Below are 17,365 nucleotides of genomic sequence, written 5' to 3'. Positions count from 1 at the left end.
GTCGTACGAGGAGCGGCTGAGGGAACTGGGGGTGTTTAGTCTGGAGAAGAGGAGGCTGAGGGGAGACCTCATCGCCCTCTACAGCTACCTGAAAGGAGGTTGCAAAGAGATGGGGATGAGCCTCTTTAACCAAGTAATAAGTGATAGGACAAGAGGGAATGGCTTCAAGTTGTGCCAGGGAAGGTTTCAACTGGATATTAGGAAGCATTTCTTTACAGAACGGGTTGTTTTATATTGTAATGTACTGCCCAGGGAGGTGGTGGAGTCCCCATCCCTGGAGGTCTTTAAGGGTCAGGTTAACGTAGTGCTTAGAGATATGATGTAGTTAGGAACTGTCAATTTTAGGATAAAGTTTGGACTAGGTGATCTTCAAGGTCTTTTCAACGTAGATGATTCTGTGATTCCATGAAACGTTTGAAGAATTACAACACCAGTATGTCAAGTCATCAGTGTTCAAAAACTCAACTAGTATAGAAATGGATCACCCTTCAATATTTTCAGACAGTTTCAGCTTTTTATTAAGAAATTTCAAGTCACCTGTCATGTAAAAAAAATACTTTTAACAGTAAACTAATGTAATCACAGTTCACATGCATTCTGACCAGTATCAGCGAAGTACTTTTTAATTTAATGAATCATCAATATTAGTTCTTTGTATTTTACAGAAGTTAAATTAAAAGCTTTTATTTTGCAAGAGTATTTAGTGAGTATTTTTCCTTAAGTTCATATTCAGGAAGCCTATGTATAGAAGAGAAAGGGTCTAATCATATTAGAACCGCAGATATTTTGCCTGGAAGGGAACTCTGGAGCCTGTCTAGTCGAACCTCCTTCTTTGCGCAGCACTGTTGCTTCCTGTAGACTAGCTGTGAGTTTGTACAGCAAAGTCCTGAAAATCTCCTTGGGTCTAAGATTCCACAGACACTTTAGGTAATGTATTTTAGTGCTGCACTACCCTCCTAGGGAAGAAGGTTTTCTTATGATTCAAATCTCTTTTAGGTGTTTACTACTGATATTGACCTTTATAACCTATGCTGTTATCTGTACATACTCAGCTGTTAGAAAAAATGAGGGGAAAAGTCAGACACATACCTTTCACTTCTTCAGGAGACAGTGTCATGGGAATCTTCGAATAATATTTGTGATGTTAACATATGGTTGGACCTTTACAGTTAATTACTGTCACTGTTGTCTACTTCCAGTTCATGCTGGCTGGAAAAAGGCACACCCCTAAGTTTTTACACAACTTTTTTTTTTTTTTTTTTTAAATATATATGTATCTGTGCAGCAAAACCATAAACTTCTATGATGATGTAGCATAACTCCAGATCTAAAAGAAATTATTCCTTAGTTTTAATTGCCCTTGGATCAGGACATTAATGAAAAATTCAGAAGGCATAATTTTCTTTAAAAGACTGCTTTTATATAGGAAAATAATAAAGCTTCTGTTTATTCTGTGGTAATTTTTATGAATAAAAATAATCATGAAATCTGAGCCTGTGAGAAGTCCAGTTGAATTCAGATGACACTTCAGTGCTTAGAGCAGTGATAGATTTCAGCCTGTAATAAACAATTACTTTAGAATCCATCGAACATGATTCATCTTTCATAATATCACATATGGCAGCATGAAGATAGCTATCCTCAGCACAGCATTTTCCTTCAGGAAATCTGAATGCATATGTGTCAATAAACAATGGCACCTCCCCTGCAACTCTCCTGAAGTGATATATTACTTAAAGACATGTAACACAAGAGACAGTTAAAATCTCCATATCTTAATCTTCATTTCATGATATCTCATGGATTTTTTTTTTTCTTTGAACAGTGGTATCTAAATGCTGCATTTCTGATTTATTAATGTTTGACATTAATCTTTACATCATATGATACAATCTTGAGTAACATTGGGACAGATGAAAAGAGCAATCTAAATCTTTAACTGTTGCTCAGAAACTCTTCCTCTATCAAACATGACCTTAGAGGTTTTTTCACTGTCCTCCAAGTACCCAAAGATCCAGGGTGTCTGGATACCCATGAACTAGCCCAGAATTGGCAGCCTGGAATCTTGCATCTTATCAAGTTTCATAAAGATTTGAGAGGATCTCTGGAGTCTGATCCAGCAGATATATTCAAAGGATATTTGACTCACAGGATCCTTTAAAAAAGTGCAGTCGCAACAACCTTCCATCTACAAAAGAACATGATTGCATAGACTACTGGTTAGACTAAACCTTTCTGTTAAGAATGTCATGTATTTAATTGCTTTAAGTCTGTACTTCTTAGATACTTATGTCCATATGAACTGTGTGAACATATTGTACCATGGGCATGGGAATCTAATATTCTACTTCCCAAAAAGTGCATATAACAAAGATACAAAATAATTCATCATCCTGATTCATTTTCCTGCCCAGCGAATGTGCATTATTTTTGCACCTCACACTACACAGTTTCAGCAGGGAAAGATGGGGGGAATATCGGATTATATTTGACAGTAATATATTTTAAAATGTATCTTAGCATGGAACCATGTAATATGATTTCATCCAAGTATGTGTCATTATTTTGAATTTGAAAAAATGCAAAAATGCCAATATGTGTCAATTTAAAACAAGAAATATTATTAACTTTGTGAGCTAATGAATTTTATACTTTAAAGTGCAAGTTTATGCTAACATTCCATAGGATTTCTACATATATAGACGGTTTCAGACTTCATTCTGTTTAAACAATTAATTATCTATTCTTCTGTAGTATATTTGGCAATTAATCACAACTGGAAGAATCTAAAAAAATCTTAACTTGTAAAACAATTTATCTCAAAATGAAATAATCTGGATGAATTGACCTACAAAGGCAAACAGCTGAAGTTTAAATAAATAACATTTCTCCTTGAAATATGAAACCAAGTTGTTTCTTCTTTTCTGTATTCCATCATTCCATTGCATGAACTAAAAGTATAGTAGGAGCAGAAGTAGTCCTTTCAGTAATAATAGGAGGAACAAACATACTGTGAATATTTTGAAGTTAATGTCTTAAAAGTCAAAACTTTGGTAAACGTTTTATGAAATGTGCTGTGCACATGTACTTGCACTCCATCTTGGTGAAGCTGAATAAATTAAAAAAAAAAAATATTCGTTGCATCTTGATTTCATAGAGCTGAACAGCATCTGGAGTTTTACTTTCTTCCTCTAGGTTAGCTGCTTTCCATTAGTCTGTGGCTCTTAAGAATTTGTTCTGTTGTTTCAAAGAGCCAAAGCTGACTCTTAGGAGATGTGCAGGAAAGAAAATACCATGCTATATCTTTTCAGTATGGTGATTAACTTCCTCATATTGGTTCCAGCTACAGTTCACTTCTGTTTCAAGGAACAAAAGGATTTAATATCAACTCCTCAAACAAGATCAAGAATATCATAAGCTTCAGAAAATCAAAAAGGGACAGGTCTTTTGACTTGTAATCCAAGATCAGTAATAGATCCATCTTCCCTGTCTCAAATCCAACAGGGTGCACCAAACATCACATCCCAGAGGAAATGATCACTGAAGGCAATGAATACACTGCAAAACCTCTCCAGAGAGCAGATTTCAATTGCAACAGTAGATTATACTGCCAGAAGGCTGTCTATGGCTAAACAAGAAAATCATTAATGGAAATGAAGGTATTTTGTATTGGTGAGTACAAGGGAAAAGAAATGTCACAGTCTTAAAGTTTCTCAGCTGATCTTCTGAATCAAGACAAGTGCTTGATTGGTTTTTTCCCTCACGATGAATTTACTGCATCTATGTGAAACTTTCAGATTGTGTTGGTGGGGCTGATAGAGTGTATTGCTGTAGGCAATGGCATCCTCAGAATGATAATCCAGAATCTCTTATGATGATGACTTTGAGATTCAGTCTCCATTTTTCCGTTGCCGCTATTACTTTCTCCTGTGAAATAACGTTTTATTTATGGTAAATACCCTTTTTTATTAACACACTAGAAATGGATTTTTATAAGATAGTTTGCCATCCCAGTCAATTTTTTTCAGTTTAACATACTACATGATTAGTAATCTCTATGTAGGTATGTGACACATTATAAACATTCTCTATTTGGCGTGATGCTGGGAACTTCTTTGTCATGCAAAGAGGGGCCAAAACATGATCCTCAGATTCCAATCAGGGAAACAATGACTGCAGATGAAGAAGTTTTGGATTCAAATGTGGTAGTTTTGACACGTCACTGACGAAAAGTATGAACTCATTTTCAGTCTAGAACTTGGTTACAGAAATGTTGATTCAGTCTAATCCAAAGTATTGGAACATTTCTGAATAGGCAAATAAAAAAAATAATTTCTGTGTAAATTTACAGGTTTTGTTGAAATGGGTTTTGGGGGTGGGGGGTTATTCTTTTTCTGTTCAGAAACTTAGAGAGGCATCACTGCAGGTAATATATGCAAGTATCAATACTGAAAGTCTGTGTGAAAAATACCTGTAGCAGGAAGAAAGAGAAATACATTTGACTTTTATGAGGTGGAAAAGATAAAATCTTCAGAATAAAAAGGTGAAATAAATTGTTTTAATATATGTTTATTTAGGGAACAGGTCTATAATGTTATTTAATATATTTTCTTAATTGAAATATAAGGGGAAAAATGGTAGTGTTGGTTACCTTGAGGTACTCTAAACAACAATAACATAGTTGCCATGTACACTAGTGTGCTTGCCGAAGCACTGTTCTCACACTCTATTAAACCATCATTATGACAGGAGAAAAATGGATCCACTTTGTTGCAGACTGTCAAACATGTTTTGCCTTCCAACCTCCATTATTCTAGCTAAGTGAAATGCATCAAAACACTTAACTGTGCCTGTGACTGGTGAAAAAAAAAAAAAAAAAAAAAAAGAAAGAAAAAAAGGAATGCAGTTTTAACCAAAAAAAAAATCTGAATAATGCTCCCAACTTTCTGCAAACCCTAACATTAAGGACATATCTCTAATTGTTATAATGAAAATGTTCCAAGGATCTTTTAGAAACTGATATTGCATCCTTCTTTCTCTGTACATGATACCTTCCTTATGTCATTATTTTATTCTTATCAGCAGATACCGATATTCTCAGGTGAAGAATAATCCTATAAAGCCGAATTTTTATCCTTTCTTGTTATGGCAGTATAGTTTCATCATAGCTGGAAAAATCACTGTCTGAGAATTTTAAGAGGCACAGCTATGGACAGACCCCTCTCTCTTCATCATACAAACTTTTACTACATGGCAGTCCAGCAGGGACAGATGATAGGAAAGTGGATCCTGTGCCACATTCTAGTGATTCCTGGATATTGAAAAACCACTTGTAGTGTTACAAACTAAGAGAGTACAGTTGCCTTTATATAACGAATGATGTGAATCTCCCTGTTAAGGGAAAGCTAAAAGTTAAAGCTCTCTTTAATTCTGCTGAGTGATGCTTTGATACAGATGTATAACTGACTTGCTTTGACATGAATTTAGCTCACTCTTCTTCTGATGCTTTGAGACTGCACTGAAGAATGTTTTGCCACACAGTTGTCTTCAACATTCTGCAAAGTAACTGTTAGCAGCTAAGCAAAGTGACATCTGTGCATGTGGCAATTGTCTTTAGTCTGAAGCTATTTCTCTTAAATCTAAGCCTGAGGGCCTGAATCATCATTTCCCTGCATCATGCCAATTGAAGGGTATTATTTTTACCTCCATTTTTTTATTAATGGAAATAACCACTGAAATGAAAGGCACTGAAATACTAACCTGTATTATCCAGTACCATGTACATTTTTGTTCTAGATTTTCTTTTCCTCTACACCAATTTGAGATCTCTGAGAATTTGAAAAAGAACAGTATTAACATGTCTGATTCAATACTCAAAGCTTTCTGATGTCAATTCCATTAACTGTAATTAATTTCTGATTCAATCTTAATTATTTCAAATAATAAAGTTACTTAGATTTTTTTTTTTTTTTCTGTGTGTGAAAATAAATTGTTTAAATGTAGACATGTAGTGTTGTTTTGATGCTCTAAGCCATCCCACCTGGGCTGTAGTTTCTCCTCCAAATCAGGGCATGGGTTTCCATAGGTTCTATGGCATATCCATGAAGCCCATTCACATGTCTTGAATATGCAAGGACAGCCAATATAACACTAGATACCTAAGTTAATGTAAAGTTAATGTAGCTGCATTTTCTCTTTTGTCTCACCCTTACCTGCACAAATAATACTTCGCATTATTTTTACTTGTCCAGAATAAAGACAGCAATGAAACAAATAAGTTGCCACCAAATTTTCTCTTCCTAATCCTTCTAAATACACAGGTTTTCTGAACTAAATTATTCTCAGTCATACAAAGAGAAAATAATACTTATTCTCTAATAACTGACATTTTGATTTTTGGAAGCCAACAATTTTGACTTCCATAGCAAATTGATGACACCTCGAAAACATTAATAAGGATTTGTTAACAGAGATAACGTGGTCAGATCCTCAAATTACAGAAATTATTATAGCACCATCAAAGTCATTATCTTTATGCAAATTTGAAAGTACTGAGAATCTGACTTTTGTATGTAGTATAGGAAAATTTTCAGTCAGAAACGTACAAAGAATATGAAGAACTTACATTTTTATATACAAATACTTAAGACATCAGCAGTAAGATGAACTAAAGAATATATCTTTTTGAGTTTATCAAGACTTCAATGCTGAGTTTAACATACATATATAGACGTGGTAATTACGATGATCTTTTGCTCTACAAATAGAAATTAGGGGAAAAAAAAGTTCATGCATAGTCAGTTTGCAAAAAGATTTGCTTAGAGGAAGATAAATGCAGGTCAGAATTTGTGTTTTGGCACCATGTCAGTCATGCACAGAAACTGAACGGCCTTACGGCACACTCTGGACAAGATGCTTCTGTCCACATGACAAGAGTGAAAATCATTGTGTTTAATTCCAAAATAGTTCTAAACTTGTGCATGCAAGTTTCTGCTTTCTTTGAAAAGGGAGTTTTAAGAAAAAGACATTTTAAAAAGTCTTTATTTCTTTTTCATTGATAGAGAGCAGTTCCTTGATTTGCTTGAAAGGCAGCCAGGAATAACCTTTTTCTTTTTGTGAGTTGAGAAAAAATATAAAATTATACAGAATAAATAGTAAATACAAATCTAGCTAGAATTTATTGCAAAAATAAACCTTCAGTGTTCTGCTTTACCTATTTTCCCCACAACACTTTATTTTCTTCTAATTTCAGAAAATATATTTTTTGTACAAACAGCTAAATACTATTATTCCTCCTATGTGTGTGTATTGTTGCAGTTATTCTGTCTGGGAGTTGTTTTGGGTAGGGTGGGAAAGGACCTGTATTTGCACTTGAAAGTTCCTAGCCACAACAAACTCATTTCCTCCAAGAATATTTAAAGCCAGCACAGAAGTTATTTATATATATATAGATATATAAAAAAATCAAACTTATTAACACAGAAACATATTTACAGCTGATTCTCAGTAGCTCTCCAAATTGCCCAGGATGATGAGTTGAAACACCAGTGATGCACAATATTTTATAGCAGCAGATCAAGAAAAGATTGTCCAAACTTAGGTAAAGCTATCAGATAGGTAAAGTAGCAAAAGGCTTGCTTTTTGCTTTGCTGAAGATGTTGGGTAAACATATATTTTTCCTCCACATAGTAATACAGAATGAACATGATGAAGTTCCATGTAAAATACTTAAAGATTTGCAGGCTCTGGACGCACACACAAAAATATTTTCTTTTTGTGTTTTTTTTCTTTTTTAAACTGACATTTAATATGACAACATTTCAACTCCTTTCATATTTATTATAAGGTTATGTTAGGTGTAGTTGAAGACAATGGTCATGTATGCAGTGCATGTACTAACCTATCCAATACACTCTATCCTTATAACTACAAGCACAGGTGTTGTTGTTGTTGTTGTTTTTTTAAAAAAAAGGAATCTAATTAAACTGAGGGAAAAAAGAAAGAGTAAAGATAATGTTGTTTTGTTTTGTTTTGTTTTTTTTCCATAGGTTGGGTACAGAATGCAGAATGCCATACACACCTTTCAAAAATGTTGAAGAATATTGCAATAAGCAATCTTCCTCCCACAGTTCAATCACACAAAGTTCATGTTTAACTTGAGGTGAGACATAGTGCCTGCATACAACCCCATGGCTTCCCACAGTGATCCCTGAGTTTTTTTTGCTAGGATTACTGCTGTGCTTAGGTTCTGACTCTTGACATGTTATTATAAGGCACTTTTATTTACAACGGTTCCTACTTAAAATAGAATTGCAGAAATTCAGCCCCAGTCCAATATATTATCTCTTCAAGTTTGCTGCTCCAAGACTTCCAGGTAGTCAGGCTCAGCATGCAAATTAGCTTTGAGTTCAAAATACTCATTTTTAGTTTGTTCTAGAAAAACCTTTCTTGGCCTGGAGTACATGAGCGTCTCCATTAGCTTCAGCTCCTCATGTGTTCCAGGATAATGAACTTCCATGTCAGGCTGGAGCTGGACAATATTTTTCCTTAGGTACTCTGTGATCCCTAGTTGCTGCAGTTCTCTCTCTTTTTCAAGAATGTTTCTATACAAGCAGCTGGCATCCTGAAAAGACAGAAATTCAGCAGATTGATCTGTAGCCTTATATTTGACATTTGAACTGGTAAGAGGTGAACTGTTCTCTCTTTCCAGGAGACTTCGACGGACATGTTTGGAATCATCAGCTTCCTTCTCACTTCCCTCCTCCTGTTGCTCAGTATGCTTGGGGCTGAAGGATGGGCTGCGGTAGACCTGGACCATGGGAGTAACCATATGTTGCTCATAGAGAGTTGCAGCTGGGCGCTCTGTTGTGTGGTGTGTTGTTTTATGCCCATACATGCTGTACTGAAGGTGAACAGGGCTACTATCCCTCATTTGTTCGTCTGCTTGTTTCTTTTTGCATCTTCGTCGCCGGTGCAGAACAAGAACAACTATTCCTGCTGCACAAAATACAATAGTTATAAACACAATTAGGAGTCCTAATATTAGAACAGAAAGTGGGACAGCATCTGTGAGGGACCGCAGGATGGTGTCTGCAGTGTTGGTAGTAGTAGAAGAAGTTGTCACAACTACAAAACTAGCATGAGTTGGTAGGGCAGGGCTGTTTATTAACCCTGGACACAAGACTTCACTGTTTAGGGATTTCAATTCTTTTTTTGCTAGATGTCCTGGAGATTTACAAAAAATATTACCCATCATTGTATTCTTACTCAGTTTTTGTATCCATTTTTGCAGCCCAACTGAATCACAGGTACAGTCCCAGGGGTTGTCTTCCAGTTCAATTTGTACTAGCATATCCAATTCATCCAAGACATTGCTCACAGGCAAATGAGCAAATTGGTTTGTTTTCAAATTTAATCTGACGAGTGGAACGCCCGAAAAAATATGGGGTGGCAAAGTCTGCAGAAGGTTGTTATTTAAGTAGAGTACCTTAAGTTTTGGCATTTCATTAAACGTCCCTGGCAAAACTTCTTTGATGGCATTATATTCAAGGTACAAGTATTCAAGGTACTGAAGGCCAAGGAAGAGATTCTGACTTAGCTTTGTAAGATGATTGCCATTGAGATATAATTTCTGCAGTCTAGTCAGATTCATGAAGGAACCTTCCTCAAGGATTTCAATGCGATTGTTCCCTAGGTGAAGCATTTCCAGGCTGGCATAGTCCACAAGATCTGATTTCAGTAATGTCTGAATAATGTTTCCAGCTAGAATAAGCTTTTTAGGATTTGGAGGAGGGTGTCCTAAATCAGACAAGCTTTCAATATTTCGCTCCTGACAGTGCATGAGAACTCCTGAGAGCATATGGCTGGTGCAGTGACAGGGGACAGGACAATAGATTCCTGGAAACTGAGTAGCAGGTTTTGAAGTATGAAGCACTAAACTTGGTTCTTTAGTAGGAGCTTTCAGGATAGGAATAACCTTAGTTGATAGGTGGCTATCACTGATAGAAGTGGTTACAACCAAGGGCAATGACCCTGAAGGATCTTCAAGTTCATTGACAGGATGAGTGGGGCAAAGTGATTCTTTTTTCAACCGGCTTAGGATGCTGCCTTTGATAATTGGAGGACTATTGCATACAACGTCACCTATTATTGACTGGGGAGGCATGTTTTCTAGCCATATCTTCAGCTGCAGCAAATCACAGTTACAGGCCCATTTATTGTCTTCCAGCTGAAGGTCTAGTATTCTACCAATGTGTTCCAAAAAGCCAACATAAGGCAGTGTCTGTAACTGGTTTCCACGAAGATCTAAATGGGTCAATGGCACAAAACGAAATATGTTCGGAGGAAGATACTCAATGGCATTGTCATTCAAAATAAGCACTTTAAGCCTGTTGAGCTTGCTAAAGGCACTTGCTTCAATCACTGTGATGAAATTGTTGTCTGCTTGAAGAAACTCTAAATTTTCCAATCCATTAAACGTATCTTCTTTAAGTGTTTCTAAAGAATTGTGATTGATATGAAGTTGCTTAAGAAGGCCGAGACCATTGAAAGCCCCAGGCTCAATATCTGCAATATTATTAAAACCAAGATGTAGAGAGATAGCATTAACAAGGCCAGCAAAATCATCCATGTGTAACATAGTCAGGCCATTGTTTAACAGATTAAGATGGAAAGGCCGTGATGGTGGGACATTTATTTCTGATACCATCTTGATGCCTCTTTCTTCACAGTTTATAATCATAGTATCATCCTTTTCTTCACAGGAACACAAACTCTTACAAGATCCTCTGACTGACGAAAAAGAAGGCTGTGACTGGAAAGGATCAGATGCAACCACAACCGAATATAGAATAAAAATCCAGAGCTTCATCTTGCCCAGCAGATTCTATAAAAAAGAAAAAAAAAAAAAAAAAGGAAAAAAGAAAAGTAATAGACTCATGATTTCACAAGGTTGATTTTTTTTTTTTTTGATTTTTTATTTTTGTCCTGGGGCAGGGGAGAGCAATAACCATTCCTAGTACTTGTCATTAAGCTATCTCACTTTTCAAACAATATTGAAGTGTGCAAAACATTTGAATGATTTTCTAAACAGAGAAAAAAACATTCAGTTTAACGTACTGAATCAATAAACATGGTCATAAGGGGAGTGCTTCAGTACTTTCACCAGTACTTCAGTACTTACCCTAAATTAGGAGATAATCAAGAGTGTGTTGTCTTTATTTATATACCATATAGAATGTTTTGCCAGTGGACAGCAGTAATAAGTTACTGCCCTAGGCAATTTATATCAAGGTTAACATAATACTTCGTATTGTTTCTTTATGTCACCATGTAGCACTGCAAATTTTAAGAGTGCCTTACTAAACTCAACTTAATATTGTCCAGCTTCTAAAGAGAAGAAATAGATTTGGTTTAGTTCAACAATGTATTGTGATCAAAAGCCCATTCAGTCAGGATACAAGGACTCTCTTTTGGTTCTGCTTAGAAATTATGTATGTAAATCAAAAGGTATTTCATCTGCAGTCCTTTATACCCCCAAAGTGAAAAGGAAGTAGACAAAATAATTATTTTTCTTTACTTACATTTTAATGCATATGTTATATTTTATGGATATTTAGTGAAAGCATGAACACAGCACATAGTAGTGTAATATGCTTGTATATAGTATACACATAAAATAATTGTGTACGCAACTAATAAAAAGCAGAGAGAACTGACAACGCAGTACATGTCAGAAGAAACAGGTAGGCAAAGGGTAAACTTTTTTTTTTGAGATTAATTATTAGACTACTTCCAATTATTATAACCAGTAATCACTGCAAAAATTATGAACTGTACATGGAACTGTGGTTTACAATTTAAAAATGATCACTAGTACATTCTGTATATTATGTAACTTAAATCATCATCTGTAAAGCTGATCTTGAACTTTGCAATAACTGATAAATGTATCATTACAAGACAACAGTGGAGTCACAAGCAAAATTTACATGTTGAAATCAAGTATTTGTTATCATTGTTTTGAATACATTCATGCTACACTCCATCTGAAGATTCTCTGTTTCTGTCAAGGCTGTCTAATTAGCAAAAACAATGGTAATTCCCGATATATGAAATGGAGTAAAATAACTTTTTATAATCTTTAATTAAATATTTCCACATATCCTAGAAGAAAAAAAAAATCTTCCAGTGGAATGGATAATTTAAAACACAAGAACTTTTTTGGGGTGTGCTATTTATTCTAGGACTGAACTAAACAGGTTTCTTAAGCAATCCATCTAATAAAGGTCATTTGATCTTTCAAAGTAAGCTATTGAAACATGGAGTACAGAATGTCACTACAGAATTAACCTGCTGAAGTGTTACTTTCTGAAAGATTAGAACCTTTTAGAAGAATCTATTCAACTACATGAACAAACATTCTTATAGTGTGGTCATATGATTTGGCATCTCATCAATACATATTTTAATGATCATGTACCTTTGTTAATAGCAACACCATTTCTCAAGGCTTCCCTTAAAATGGATTGCAAAGATTTATACACGCAGGCACTTAAATGGTATGAGCATTACACACACACAAAAGCAACAGCAGCAAATGTGTGTACAGTGAATTATGTTTTTCCCCATTAGTATTTCCTGATAAGTGGGAGTAGATGTTTTGAGTTTATAAGTAGTGAGTGGAATTCACAGTGTGATAAAAAGTGTCCCTAAAAATATGACCTTTTATCTTTGTTTTGGTAGAACAGATAATTTTGTTGTCTCATATAACACTCTTTCAACTCCAGCTGTCTATTTTTAATGTATGTCTTTAAGTTTGTTTTCCCAAGAAGTATTGAATAAGACACAACATGTTAAGATGTTACTTTGAAGTATGCAGAATAATTCTAGGTTAGTATTACACTAGAGATTAATTCTTGCTTTATTTGTATCAATATGCTTTTCAGTGACCCAAGGTAAAAAATGCAGGCTCTTGACACAGATGCCTGCTTCAGACCTACTACATGACTAATTAGACTTTATTTCTGTACACTATTTCTCTGTAGGAATTCCAGCTTCAGTCTGCATCATATTCAAACTGCACTTATAAAGTCCCTGAGCAAAATTAAATGAAAAAAAAATAATCTGAAAAGCATGTTGCATTCTAGTGCATACTGAGAAATTAGGTTATAAAAATGAAAGCCCTCCTCTCAGAGATGAAAGTAACATTTGTAACCAATTGGAAAACATTCCCATTTTAATCATCGTCATACTTCTGTGGGCAGCACTGCCAGAACTCTCACACACACATATACACACAAATAAGATTAAAAGGAAAGTTGTATTCTTTTTTCCTTTTTCCAATTTTTTTTTAGGTCTGAACACTCAGGAATATGTAATGAAGCTCTCAGTGGTCTACTATTGCAAAATAAAAACTGCTTTCAAGTCACAGATGATCAACACTTAACTGAAAGAATTAAGAATAAAATGAAATTTAATTTAATAGACTTGACAAAGCTGACTTTTTTCTGTTTCATGTGGTGAGTTTTTTTCAGCAAATTCTGCATGGTAACTTAAGTTTGTTCCTTTTATCTGCTTTCATGTAAGTCACTGCTAACTACATACTGTAATTAAGCTTTTTACAGTAGGAATTCTAAAATACTAGAATATCTCACAGTCATTTCTACAAGGCAGTTGAATACTTTTAGAAGTAGTCACCTTATAGCAAAGGTATCACATGCTTGACAAACAATAATCAACGTATTTTTAAAACATTGAAATACCTTATTTCATTTTACTTGGGGTTCTGCTTGGTTGCTTTAATTGAGCTTTTTTAAAAATGCACCTTGAATTTCAAATCCTCAAGCTAAGAACTGGTAATTTCTAAAAGCCTTTGGGATTGTTTATTAAATTCTGAAGGGAATCACAGTCAGATGATGCATTTAAAATAATTTTTGCACTTCAGGAAATAAAAACAAATACCCATTCCTCCCCCCTCAAGGGATCTGAAATCAGCATTTCCTTAATATACACATTCTAAGTTGGCAGTTTGAATAAATGCACCTGGCAGACTGTTTGAAATACAGTACAAGCTACCATCATTTAACATAAAAGTTATACAAAGTCATTAAAAAAAAAAAAAAAATTCAACTGGTACCGAGAAATGTATTTCTGATTTGCTGAGTTAATTGACTAACTGGAATATTTCTTACCTGCACAGCAGTAACACTCCGTGAAATGTTCAGCAATGCACAGTTGGAGCAGCTGCTTCAATGCGATGTAATTTTTCTCTGTGAAAATGCACACTTTGTTTTGAGTTTCACTTTACTGCAAGCTCTGGTAATACTACAGTTCCATAAAGTTAAATTCCTTGTTCAGAAGACAAAATACAAAGCGTTCAACTGAAAAAATCTTCCAGTCACTATGCACATTAGACCATCCTGTACACAGTTGTCTTTTTTCCTCAATTAAAATTCACAGCATACTTCACAGCTATGCTGACTTTTCTGCATATAGTTAACTGTTTGCAAGCATTTGGATGCAGTAAACAAACAAGATGCTTAGCAGAGCTTGACTTGATCACTTGGTTTGTCAGATTTTTAGATCCAAGCTGCTTCTGTGTTGTCTCTGCTCTTTCTAGTCTTTCTTGTTAGCTCAGTTTGTTATTAGTCAGATTGCCAGGGGCTGGGAGGTAGGCGTAAATAAAGAGACTTCTTGGCTTTTGACTCAGCCTTTAAGCCCTTCCCCACTAGAGAGCTTTAATCTGCCAATGTCATTTAATACAAGATACAGCTCCACCTTGAGACAGATCAGCTCCTCCTCCTCCTGCAATTTCTCTCACCTCCTTTTTCCCCTAAGTGAACCTCGAAAAGTAAAATTCAGCTAAATATCTTCTAGATTGCTTAAGGTCTGTTACTGGCTGATTTTGCAAAACGGTAAACGTTCACTGCAGCTCTTGCAGTTTGTTCTCTTGGGAAGATCTTACATTTAGTTTATATCTGCAAACGCTTGCTTTAGAATCTGAAAGCATTCCAGCTCAAATACTCTCCACAAAATAAACCACAAGGGAAACCTTGTCCTCTGGAAAATATGTGCATCACAATAAGTGCAGGATTATTCAAATACATAAATGAGGCAGTACAGCTCTCAGTTCAGTCCACTCAGTGTGACTGGGGTAGGGATCAGTATGTACAGTTCTACCTACTATATTTTTTTGGGGGGGGAAAAAAAAAAAAGTGGCATATTAGTGCTTATGCTTGCATAATGGTTGCCATCAGTCCTTTTTTTAAACTGCCCATTTTGTTCTGTAGGAAAAAAATGAGTTGATTGTAATTGTCTGTTTCACAAATGTTAGCATAGTGTGTTGGTATCTATCTGTGCGAGATTGTATTGTATTTGAATGAAACATTGCTTTTGTAAAAAGCAGTCTGGGGGTGGAGGACTATTTTCTTAAAGGCACGTATCATATTTAAGGTAATTTTTTTTTTTTTTTTGTGCTCATAAACAGTAATTAGCAGATACAGTAGGGCTACAGGAAAATGTTTATTCCATGAAAAGAAGATTTTCCTCATCCCTCCTGCACTGTATGGGATGGTTTTAAATGCTGCAAATGCTATTTCCTTGTTCACCCCACTGCCATGAAGCCACAAAACCTTTCGGTGAGCAACAATAGATCTGGTGCTTTGGTGTATTTACCCTGTAGTGTACTATTTCAGTTTTGTTCTTATTGTGTCTTGGATTAGTTTACAAACTGTTTCCTCCAGCCTCAATACCAATCAGATTCCAATAACAGCTTCTGTGCTGATAACACTCTGGGTGGCCTCACTGGTCTTTGAAGGGGTATTGTGATGCACTGTTCCATGTGATGAAGGCTACCAAGATCTTGTCCTACACATGCACACATATTAACATATATTTATATATATAAGCATATGTATATATGCCTTGTCTTAGTAGGATGAGTTCTTTAGTACTTAATTTCCTACAGATAAAATACATAATTTAGGAAAGAATAGAAAAAGATAAAATATTCCAAAGAAACTGCAACAATTTGATGTCCATTCCTTTCAACACATCACTTATTTGATTGCATTTTTCAACTTTTAATGAACTTTGCCACTCTATCTTGACTTGTAGACATTTTACTCTTAAGGCTTGAAGACTCTCAGCTACCCATGTGTGGCCAAATAAATCATTATATTCCTTATTCATTCTGAATTTCTGAATTGTAAGTCAGATACTTTCTAATTTTTACTGAACATTTTACAGGTGCTCACACTTCACTTGTGGTTGATTGTATGAGATGAAAAATATCTGTATATATAAATACTCATATCAGAAATTAAAGAAACATTGTCTTTTGCTTTTCTGTTAACACCCACAAGAGAAAAACATAATCACAAAAATATTTCCAGAAATCAACTACTAAAAATAGGAGAGCATTTCCTAACCATACAGAAATAAAAAACAATGAGAATGGTTATCAATAATGTTTGTCATTCCACAAACTGTATATTTACCAGATTTATAAAAATATGGTTGATTTTTTTTTTTTCTACCACAGTTATATAACTCATTAAACATGTTATCATAAAGAATATGATTCTTCAAGTGCATCTGCATGGATGGTGTTGAACTGACATGCAGTTTGTATCCCCACTTTAAATATTCACCTCTATCAATTGTTCTGACAATATTAAAATTTGTGAAGCTGTATAAATAAAATCTAAAACTGTCAGGCTTACTTATTTCCAAAAGACCTTAACCTTTTATAACATTCCTTTTTATCTCTTCACAAAATACAGCAATCTCCATAGATCAGAAATGAGACCATACCCCTCTATCTACACATATAATGTACAGAATTCTCCTCCAGCTAGTGGGTTTTCTTTCTTATCAATATATACATGTAGAGATAGATGTTTTAATGGTATTGTTATAAACAACTGAAATCCAATTTTATATTAAAAAAGAAAAAGTGCATACAATTTTATTTGTGTTCAATCAATTTAGGCTGAGAAGCAATATGCAAAGCAGTGCTTGGTGCATGGAGAGCCTCCCTTAGCTCTGCCACAACTCACACAGAGTTCTAAAAGCATCGTCCTTTATACTCTTGCACCAGCGTCTTGACCAATCCCCTTTCGCCAGATAGTTGTCCTGTTTCTCTTCCGTTAGGTCATTTGAGTTGCTGGGGTGCGTGTCCTCCTCCTACTGGGTCTTTTGAAAGTCTCAAGGTCTTTGCTTCTTGGTGCACTTTTCTCCTACTGGATCTTTTGGAAGTCTCATGGTCTCATTTTTCAGTGGACTTTTTTAAGCAGCGGTTATATCAGCTCTAGGCAGGGTTTCTAAGAAGCGGTTACATTGTTCCAAGCGAGAAGCACACTTG

General features: G+C 35.2%; 1 protein-coding gene across 2 annotated transcripts; it reads right to left on the bottom strand.

Annotated features, from left to right (window-relative positions):
• Window positions 1-597: 597 nt before the first annotated feature.
• Window positions 598-14,680, bottom strand: SLITRK6 (SLIT and NTRK like family member 6). Of its 2 annotated transcripts, XR_012634007.1 has the most exons (3): window positions 14,193-14,680; window positions 8,081-10,885; window positions 598-3,927 (listed from the first exon to the last, which is right to left on the bottom strand). XR_012634007.1 is itself a non-coding variant. In XM_074911582.1 (2 exons), the coding sequence occupies exon 2, from the start codon at window positions 10,868-10,870 to the stop codon at window positions 8,348-8,350; it is 2,523 nt and encodes an 840-aa protein (XP_074767683.1). In that variant the 5' UTR covers window positions 10,871-10,885; window positions 14,193-14,680; the 3' UTR covers window positions 7,077-8,347. The 2 variants fall into 2 exon arrangements, 1 of the variants encoding a protein (XP_074767683.1); XM_074911582.1 differs by lacking the exon at window positions 598-3,927 and having other exon boundaries at window positions 7,077-10,885.
• Between the last annotated feature and the right edge of the window lie 2,685 nt (window positions 14,681-17,365).

The sequence above is a fragment of the Athene noctua genome, chromosome 1 (genome assembly GCF_965140245.1).
Source record: "Athene noctua chromosome 1, bAthNoc1.hap1.1, whole genome shotgun sequence".
NCBI classification, from domain to species: Eukaryota; Metazoa; Chordata; class Aves; order Strigiformes; family Strigidae; genus Athene; species Athene noctua.
The sequence above is the reverse complement of the archived record's forward strand: the minus strand, read 5'-3'. Positions and strand labels throughout refer to the sequence as shown.